The following is a 10596-nucleotide window of genomic DNA, read 5'->3' as shown; positions in this document are numbered from 1 at the left end:
TTGCTACATTGCCTTATGTAGTAACATAAACTGAAATAATTTCCCAGTTCAAGGCATTTCCTGTTTTAGATTCTTTTTGTTGCTTGTTCATACTCTAAGTCTGGCAGTTACATTCATTAAGTAACCACACTGCAAACATTACAGACTATATTTCATAAATAAAACAGAAAAAAGATCAGAGGTCTAATCCAGGATTAAATTCTGTATAGACCTGTTTTCTGGAATAGTTAATAGCTTAAAGCTAATGTAGCTACTCAAGCTCTGTAGTTAATGTTACTACGTAAGCCAGTGTAACTACATTAGCTTTAGCAGTTTGAGCTTAGCAAACTTAGCTACACCTGCTGTAGGTTTATGGGATATTGGGTGATGTAGCTAACATAGCTTAAGCTAAAGTAGTAAAGCTAAAGTAGTACTTAAAGTACTAGCTTTAGTAAACTGATGTAGCTACCGAAGCTTAGCTTTAGCTATAGCTACGTGAGTTACGTTACCGAAGTAGCTAACGTAGCTTCATTAGCTTTTTTAGCTTAAGGATAAGCTACATTGGGGTGTTTTCATGGACTAGCTTTTTTCCTGTAAGCATGTGGTTTACTTGGCTTTATCAAACATTTTGTAAATGGGTTTTGCAGGTGAGGTTTTTGACTTTTACATTTTTGGTATCCTAACCCTCGCCTTAATCCTTACCCAGTAGTGTAATCCGGTTTTATTAGAAAATATTTAGCATGTGTTTTCGTCCTGACAGAAAATTAGTTGGAGCAGCAAGTACATGCAGACTCAAACACGGAAGCTACAGATAGCAGTGAGATGCTGAAAGTATTCAGTCAAACATTAGCACATTAAAATGTGTTTGTTTTAGGTTAAATAATACTTTGCACTGGCCAAAACATAAGCTTTCCCTTATTTAACCCACTGGCTATAATAGCATCCTGTTAAACATTAATTAGAAGAGATCAGCTGTTAGGGAATTTAATGACAGCAATGGGTCTTATCACCAAACACTAATCGTAAAAGTTGAGTTCTGGGCTGTGATTTAAGTAGAAGGAAGATTCTGGTTTAATTCACTTTAGAGGAAGTAGTGACACTGTAGAGATGCATTGTTACATGGTAAAGTCCTGCATTCAAAACAGTGCTGATCGACGCTTCAGCAAAATATTCATTTTCAAAATATTTTGTGGGGAAAAATTGTAAAATTGATGCTGATATGTAGTTGTGATAGTATGTAGGATATAGTATGTGATTTCAGACATAGCCATGGTGTTCTCACCTTGCAAGTCCAAATATCAGCAGGACTGTCACCTTCTGCATGAGGTTTGGTGTTAAAAGGAAAAGAGTGACATCTGTAAGAGCCAATGACTGTCCAGATCAGGTAGGCATATAGGAGCATCTGTGTTAGCATGTATGACAAAACCTTTTTTTTCCTACTGAAGTATTGTTAAATTATTGAAATAGAACCAAGAATTAATTAAAAATCAAATCGATACCCAACCGTTGCGATAGAACTTTTAGCATTTTGTTCTTAAGGCTTATTTGTGTCCTCCAGCTCTGAGGTAAACCATTTCTAACTGCTATGAAATATCAGAAAAATTAAACACAAATATGGGCATTCACACTCACAAACTCACCTCACTGTTGTGCAAATAAACTTGTAAAAGCATGCTCCGGTTTTGAGTTCCAGTAACTAGCAAAACTGCATGCTGGTACAGAAAAGTCCCACACATTCAAACACATACACACTCCAGAGATCACACACTTGTGTTGCACTTTTGTCCCAACCATTCATGGTAATACTGTTGTCTCCAGCTTGGCTATGTCCAGGGGCTCCCTGGTAATGGGGCTGTAAGATTTGGTCAATTTGAGGCTGCCATGAAAACCAGGAGGACTGTGCAGTATAGATGGGCTTGATATGGAAGCGACAATGACTGATGATGTCTTACACACAGTCCTTGGCCCCAACTCCTCCATCACATTATCCATCTGTGTGGGCAGAGAGAAAAAAAGAGAGATGTTAAAGTGTTGACACTGACCGACATTTTTCATGTGTGTGCGTGGCTGCATGCTGGTGTGAAAGAAAAATGCAATGAGTCGGAGGTTAAAGGGAGAGAATTAAGTTTTATCAACTGTTGCTGTGATTTGGATCGATACGACTCTCCTCCACTTAAGTTGCCAGCACAAGACATGAAACAGACACAGCTGATCAAAGGCATTGATCGCTCAGACTGATAAATGGCTCACCCTTGATGGAGTAGGACTGTATCACACGCTTCAAGACCTAAGATTAATAGCTGTGCACAAAAAGAGCATAAGAGCTGACGACCTACATGTTACATGTTTTTTCCCTAAATAAATATTTTAATTTTGTAGTTATAAAGTGATAAATTTGCTTATCTGGGAAAATTTGCATTTTGTGGACAGATAAAAAAAAAAAAATCATGTTTGTCTGTTAGGTATGGATATGCAGCCAGATTTCAGTGGCACTTTTCCACTATGTGGTGACTCAACTTGTCTTGCCTGTACTATTTTTTTTTTTCCATTAGGGATTGCACCTGTTATCTGGTCGAGGTTAGAATCTCTGCCTTAGCCACAGACCAGCCCAATGTGACCCATAGCCTGGCACAAGGTCAGGCCAGGATCTCTACCTCTACCTTTAGGTCCAGGCCAGGTAGGGCTTTAGGGGACAGTTTTATGAAAGCCACAAGTAGTGCAGAATGTCAGGAATTTCTAGTGCCGTACCATTTTGAATTAAAAGTATTGAAATTTCCCAAAACCATGTAACACTAATACTTGTTACTTAATTTGGTATCACTTCTGGTGAGGTTCCAAGCAAGCTGAGCCAATACTAAAAGGTGATGCCGACAAGACATTGAGGATTTCTAAGTGGTCAAAGTATCGTCACCAGGAGCACCCAAGGGGGATATGCAATACAGGAATCAAACCAGTCTTTTCACACTTCACACTGCTGTATGACTTCTCAAACTCCACAGAGAGAACCAGGTAGGTAGGTGTTGCCTTGATGCTCTACATTGTTGTGTTAGACATCATAGTAGTTTCAGGCAGCTGTGCTATGGTTACCTCACCAACACTGAGATACAATCATAGTATATACTATAATAGAAAGTGAAGGGTCTGGTACCAGGACTAAGCTGAGGCAGGCCAATGTTTAAGGTTAGATTTTCTGCCCAAGCCTGAGACCGGTTGGGCCAGTATCCCTGCCCCTTCCCTCTGGGCCAGAAAAACTGAATGAATCTCTATATCACTTTCCCTCTCCTCTATTGACAGTGTGGAGCATCCACAACAGATGAAACAATCAATTTGAAAGGAAAGATGAAAGGAAAGAGCTTCAATAAGCTTATGATTTCACACATAGTTTGATTAATATTAATGTCAGAGCTGCACAGCTGACTGGACTGCCACACTGCATAGTGAATAAAAGAAAGGACTGAAAAGACATGCTAAACATTTTTAATACCTAAAATATCTTTCGAGCAGTGGGGCTGGCTTCACAGTCTATTTAAAGCTATCTTTAATATAGTGAAACAACTATAGAGTTAAAACAAAGAAATGGTCTTTACCTCTTTGCCAAAAGAGGTAAAGACTGGTGCAACATACTTCTAAAAATAAATCCCTTAGAAAGACTAAAACAAGTAAGTGTATGTGAGAAGTCCCTGGATGTATTGATTGGATGGATTTTTTAAGTAAGAAAAAGGAAGCACACTGGTCATTCTAACCCATCACAGAAAGCAATGTGGTTCTCGGTAGCCAATTCAAAAGTGGAGCTCAATGTCCAAGTGTGTGTCAATAAGTGTTGCAAAAATTACAGTGTCAATAAGAAAAGAAAAAAAAAATCACAGAGTAATAACAAAATGAACTCCAAATCAACCTCAGAATTTTGTTGTTTTACCGTGTTCATATTTTCCCTATTTAGGCTATTGTCTTTTTGCTGATCAAGAAGGAGAGATGAATCGATGACAGTTCATCAGATTGTCAACTTCCCCTATGAAGGCAGATAACAGTAAAGATTTTTGGACAGCAAACAGCATCTTTTGCACAGACACAAGGATAACATTTTTTCTGTAGGGTATATGGTTGTTTGTGATGGCGACAAAAATCATAAATGAAAACTCATGACAAAACAGATGCCACATCAACCACACTAAAAGGAGAGGTGGACTATGGCAAAGTCTTACAGGAGCAGGCAGATGGCTGGTTGGCCGTAGATTGAAGTCCGACATGGAGATGTCTTCAGGCTCGGTCAGAGTCTGAACAGTACGCAAACAAACACAGCCTCTTAGTGTTCATCATATTCAAAGAGATCTTTTGTTTTTTCTGAGACTCTGGGTCACATTCTTACCAACTACTTTGATATGCGATTAGAGTATTGACCTTTCAAACAAAGACGCATTTATTTTGTAAGTGTGCCACATTTGCTTCCCCCTGTATTTCCCATTTATAACAAGATATGCCAACAGCAACAGGATTAGCATTAGCGCAGAAAAAGGGGTTATATGTCTTGAAGGCCATGGTGCTTTAGAAAGGATTCAAAAAGAATCCTGAAAGGAATAGTTCCAAGAAATAAATGTTAATGAAATAAATGTGCTTGTCTTGTTGAGAGTTGAACGAAAGGCGCAAACCTAATCTCATGTCTGTCTGTATGAAGCAAAAGGTTAGCTTAGCATAAATAATGGGAAACGCAGGCCTATAGCCACTCTGGCTCTGTCCAAAGAAATAAAATCCTTCTATCAGTTGTAAAAAACATAATCGTTGTTTAGCAAACAAGATATAAAATCATCCTTTTAGAAAAACCTTGGACTATGGACATAGCTAGAGTAGTTTCCAGATTTTTGAAAGAGAGGCAGACTGTACATTTCTGACAGCTACTCTTACAGACATTAATCTGAGACACCGTATATCTCAGAAAGGAAATGATATAATTTGCCAGTGCAATGTATTTCCAGTTTGTTTTTTAAATTCAACTTGTTTCTTAAACTCTGGAAGTTAATTCATGGAATAACTATACTGCAATCATTGACCAAGAAACATTTCCTCATCAAAGCAGAGTAAAGGTCAGAGATCCATAGATAAAAGTAGTTACCAAACCGTCGTTCCCATTAGCTTTGTAAGTTTTAGCTAAAGCCAAAATAGCTCCACTAGCTACATAAATAACGTTACTACACAAGCTGAATTAGCTCAGTTAGCTCTTGCAGTTTGAGCTTTAGGAAAAAGTAGCTAACGTTAATGTAGCTAGTAGATAACATACCTACATAGCTTACATTGCTGCTTTGTGAGCTTAGCTTGTTCTCCTTAAGCTACATAGCCTACCCCTGTTGGCTTCATTAGCTATGTAGCTCTGTTATCTATTTCTAAGTTAGCTTTAGCAAGTTGAGGTTTAGCAAACATAGCTAAAGGTAACTTAGCTACACAGATGATGTACATACTTAGTTTACTTAGCTGCTTTGTGAGCTTAGCTTTATTGAAAATAAATATCAAATGGATCTGAAGCACGTTTGGTTTTAGACAACACAAATTAAACACTAAAGGCATATTAAAAGACAGCTTCTTGAAAAAAATCCTTGGCCTAATTGTTAAATTAAACTGGGTTACTCACACAGAGAAAAAAAAAACAACTCCTGTAAAGCTGAAATGATATCTCGATTATTTGATGCACTGCTGCATATTTCCACTTTATAAAAGTGTTAAAATCTCTATTTCACATGTTGAAGCTGGCTTTTTCTGCTAAGTCTGTGCAGCACTAAAACAAAAAGTCAAGATTATAAAGTACATTTCTTGATATTAATTTGATTCCCAGATGAAGACACTGACAAGAATCACCTCACATTGTCATAATGGTTTTTAAAATGCAAAAGACTCAAATTTCAAAAGCATAAATTCAAGCTGCAGTTAATTGCAATTATTTAAAAACAAAGGAAAAATGTAATTTTGCATTTGCATTGTCAGCAGAATCATATTTATACTTTAACGGACCCCATTCTTATGTTTTTATAAAACTGTAAATCATATTGTCAACCCAGTTTTTAGATACGGTATTGTAATTTGAGTGTATTGCAACATCGTGTATTAAACCCTAACGATAGGAGCTTATTCCTCAAGATGTCAGACTATTAATTACACAAGAAAAACACTGTATGCAGGCCATTACTGGTATGCCTGAGTGGCATGTTCTTATTGGTCGAGTACCACTTTAAAACAACCTACTGTACTGCTTCCTAGCTTCTGTTTGTTGACTCTCTGATGAAGGCTTGATGCTGGAATGCACCAAAGTGTGTTTTTATGGTCTTTATGGCCATGCTGTGAAAATAAAGGCATTTTCATTTTTAAAGAGAGTGCCTCAGAGTTTTTTCTTGTCTATTCATCAAGTCCATGAATCCTATTTCCAATGAGCACCTCAAACAAACTTTTTAATGAGTCTATAAAGCACTCCTTATATTGGGTTTACGATGCTAAACTAAAAAGAAAACATTTTGTAATGTTGAGTACCTTCAGAAATGTTGTAAAAGAAAACTATAAAAAATTAATACAATTTTTTGGCACGGTCTAGCAAATGAAAGTTAAAGTTTAAAATCTTCTGCAGAGACTAAAGCAGATGGAGGTCAAAGACTTCGAGACAATCAGCTGTCTTCGTTTGCCTTCAAGTGCAGCTGAAACATGGAGTTGCGTCATGCAAATCATGGATTAAGTCTGAAACCACCAGATTATTGGATAAGTCTTCAGGCCCTGTGTAATGGAGTCCTCAGTGAACCTGACCTGCATGCCTGTGCAGTTGTATGTGTGTGTTTGCATATGTGTGTACATGAGGATTGCTTGTGTTATTTCCCTTCAACTAAGATGATTAGGGGCAAAACGGAAATGCTCCATATTCAATGCCCCACATAGAGAGTGCGGTCTATGGATGGACTGTTGGTTTTGACCAAGCGTCAATATGTGTAGATGTTGTTTATCTTCCAACAACTTTCCTCTTGGCTATTTGCAGATATGCAGATATACTCAACGGTTACTTTATTAGGTGTATCAACAAGATAGCGCAAATCAGCCAATCACATGATAGAAACCAGTGCATATAGGCATGTAGACACGATCGAGACGATCCACTGAAGTTCAAACTAAGCATCATAATGGAAGAGGAAGGTGATTTTATGGACTTTAAAGATGTCATGGTTGTTAGAGTAAAAAGTGCTGGTTTGAGTTATTTCACAAACTGCTAGTCTATTTTTTTATGTAACTATCTTGCGTGTTTGCCAATAACCTAAGATGGGTGAGACTCTGCTTTCAACAACTGTTACCCGGGTTTTTCACCCATCAAAGCTTTATAAGAGAGTGGCAAAGAGAAAGCCACTGTTGAAGAAAACTCATATTAAATTCTGACTACAGTTCACCAAAAGGTACGTTGCAGTCTCCATGGTCAAGTGGAAGAAAGTTTTTTGGTCTGATGAGACTAAAATGTTGTTTTTCGCCATCAGACAAGACCCTGTGTTTGGCAGACACCAAACACTGCACATCACCACAAACACACCATCCCCTCTGTGAAGCATGGGGGTGGCAGCATCATGCTGTGGGGAAACTTCTTAGCAGCCAAGCCACCAAGGCTTGTAAAGGAAAAGAGTTTAAATATAGGACAATCCTGGAGGACAATCTTATTCAGTCTGCAAGAGAAGTACAGCTTGGGAGAAGACGTATTTTCCAGCAAGACAATGAGCCGAAGCATAAATATTTATGCAGTCACTCATGACCTTACATATTTGGATTTATTGGCATTACTTTGTAGAAATCTGTTTTCACTCTGATTTTAAATAGGGTTTGTAAAGTTATTTTGTCATAGAAAAGCTAAATGATATTGACCATGGTTGATTTATAAAATCAATAAAAGGGTAAAACATCCAAGGGGGTGAATACTTTTTACAGGCACTGTAACATGTCGAACCTTGAAGCAGGTAGGCTGCAGCAGTAGAAGACCACGCCGGGTGCTGCTCCTGTCAGCTAAGAACAGGGAACTGAGACTATAATTCATGCTGACATACTTAAGCTGGATGACTGAAGGTTGGAAAGCATTGCCTGGTGAGATGAGTCTTGATTTCTCCTGCAACATTTAATGGTAGGGTCTGAATTTAGGTTAAACATAAAAGCCTGCCAGGCGACCAGCAACCATGGCACGTTCAAAGTGATATAAATCATCTTTCTTCCTCATTCTGATGCTCAGTTTGAACAGCAGATCACCATGTCTGCATGCTTAATTACATTGGTTGGATCTTTTTTATTAACGAGTTGTTAAACAGGTATACCTAATAAAGTGAAGGATGAGTGTAGATGCTTTATTTTAGTCAGAAGCCGAAATTAAAGGTGTATTCTGCTAAATATCTCTGGAGATGCTGAGTTTAAAGGTCAACTTTGGACTTTTTTCTTTGAGTCTTTAGACTGTCATCCAAACGGCTTTGTCAGATCTTCAGATCTTCTTAAGGTCGTCCAATCCTTAAGAAGAGCAGAGGTCAAACGGGTTGTCAGTCCACCTGGTCAGCATGTTAAAGTCTTTATGGTCACTCTGTCCAGGTGGGAATGAACCCCCTAAGAGGGAATGTCAGGACAGCATTATTTGGGCTGGATTAAGCATTAAAAGAGTTTGTCTGTTTGAAATGTTGTTCATCCGCATTTGAGGACAAAAGCGATTACTCCATATTTGATCAACGGGGGAACATCTGGCCGTCTTAGTGAGCAGGAAATGTGATTGAGCTCAAATATGGAGAAAAACAGTACATATTTTACAATCTTTCTTGGAAGGTATCTTTGTGTTGCACTTGACATGAAAAGTGATGGATAGAGTTGTGCAAAGAATGAAAAAGAAAGCAGGAGAGGGAAGCCTGGCTCCCTTCACATCTCTGCACAGCTGGCCAGTTCCAGCGTGAGGTGCATAAAAATGATGGATCAGTGTTTTCAGGAAGTGAAAGACATCGGCAGACATGTCCCACAGGAATCTGTCGATGGACGCGTGTCAGGGTGGGTCGCACTGTTGTTTGAATGAACTTTCCTGAGGGAGTGGGCTACACAACTTAAGATTTTTAATATGAAACTGTATAGAAAGGATGTTTATGTAGCATGTGTATCTCCAGTTCCAAAAAAAGCAAGGGCGCTGTGTGAAGTGTGCACAAAACAGAATTCAATATTTGCAAATCTCATAAACCCATATTTTATCCATAAAAGAAACATAAACAACACATCAGGTGTTAAACTGAGACATCTGACCATTTCATGAAAAATACTGACTCATTTTGAATTTGATAGCAGCAACACATCTCAAAAAAGTTGGGACAGGTCAACAAAAGGCTGGAAAAGTAAGTGGTACTGATGAAAAGAAGCTGGAAGAGCATTTTGCAACTAATTAGGTTAATTGGCAACAGGTCAGCAACATGACTGGGTATACAAGGAGCATTTTAGAGAGGCAGGGGTTCACCAATCTGTGAAAGAATGTGTCTAAAAATAAAGAATTCCAGAAAAATGTTCCTCAATGTCAAATTGTAGACTTTGAATATCCCTCAATCTACAGGACATATTATCACCAAGAGTTTCAGAGAATCTGGAGAAATGCGCAAAGTCAAGGCTCAAAGTACCTATCAGATGCTTTACAATGGGCACTGCAGCACTGCATTAAAAACAGGCATATTTCTGTACTGGAAATTGCTGCATGGGTTTGACAGTTCCAGGAATCACTGTTGTCAAGGTTGACTGCCCCATCCACAAATGCAGGTTAAAGATGTATCATGGAAAGAAAAAGCAATATGTGAAAACGGTCTAGAAACACTGCTGTCTTCTCGGGGCCAAAATGAATTTAAAATGAACAGAGGCATAATGGAAAACTGTTCTGTGGGCAGATGAATCAAAATTTGAAATTCTTTTAGGAAACTATGGACACCGTGTCTTGGGGACTCAAGAGGACAGGGACTATCCATCAGTTCAAAAGCCTGCATCTCTGATGGTATCGGGTTGCATTAGTGTCTATGGCGTGGACAGCTAACATATCTGGAAAGGCACTATCAATGCTCAAGTATATAGAGTTTTTAGAGCAACATATGCACCCTGTCATGATATTAATTTGTTTAGTTCAGTTTATTAAGTGTTCAGTTTACGATCCCTTGTGTTTCTGTGTATTTAGTGCAGCATGTTTAGTTTTACTCCTTGTGTTTCTTGTTTAGTTATTTCCTGTGTTTCATGTTAAGTTAACTCCCTGTCTTTGTATTTGTTTCCTTGCTCCCCTCTTAGTGTCTCATGTTTGATTTTCCTCCTGGTCCAGTGTTCTTGTGTATTGTGAAGTGTCCCATGTTTCCTGTTTTATTTTGTAGTTGCCTTCCCTTGTGTTTGATTCCAGTTTTGCTTCCTGCTCCAGTTTCCCTCCTCTGTGATTACCCTCACTGGTTTCACCTGAGTCTTGTTACCCACACCTGTCTCCCCTTGTGCAATCACTCCCTGTGTATTTAAGTTCCGTGTTTCTTCCTGTCATTTGTCAGTTCGTCAAATGTGATTCCCAGTTTACTCCTTGTGTTTTTCTCCTGTGAGATTTACCTTTTGATGGACTTTATTTTCAGTAAGTTTTGTTCAGTA

General features: G+C 38.4%; 1 protein-coding gene across 1 annotated transcript in view; it reads right to left on the bottom strand.

Annotated features, from left to right (window-relative positions):
• Positions 1 to 229: 229 nt before the first annotated feature.
• Positions 230 to 10596, bottom strand: part of LOC121527891 (melanopsin-A-like) — a 53858-nt gene continuing 43491 nt past the window's right edge. The window contains exon 10 of the mRNA XM_041814919.1: positions 230 to 1971. Coding sequence (XP_041670853.1) covers positions 1774 to 1971 — 198 coding nt within the window. The 3' untranslated portion in view covers positions 230 to 1773. The remainder of the gene's footprint in view (positions 1972 to 10596) is intronic.

This window comes from Cheilinus undulatus, linkage group 20 (genome assembly GCF_018320785.1).
Source record: "Cheilinus undulatus linkage group 20, ASM1832078v1, whole genome shotgun sequence".
NCBI classification, from domain to species: Eukaryota; Metazoa; Chordata; class Actinopteri; order Labriformes; family Labridae; genus Cheilinus; species Cheilinus undulatus.
Note: the sequence above shows the minus strand (reverse complement) of the source record. Positions and strands in the feature narration are given on the sequence as shown.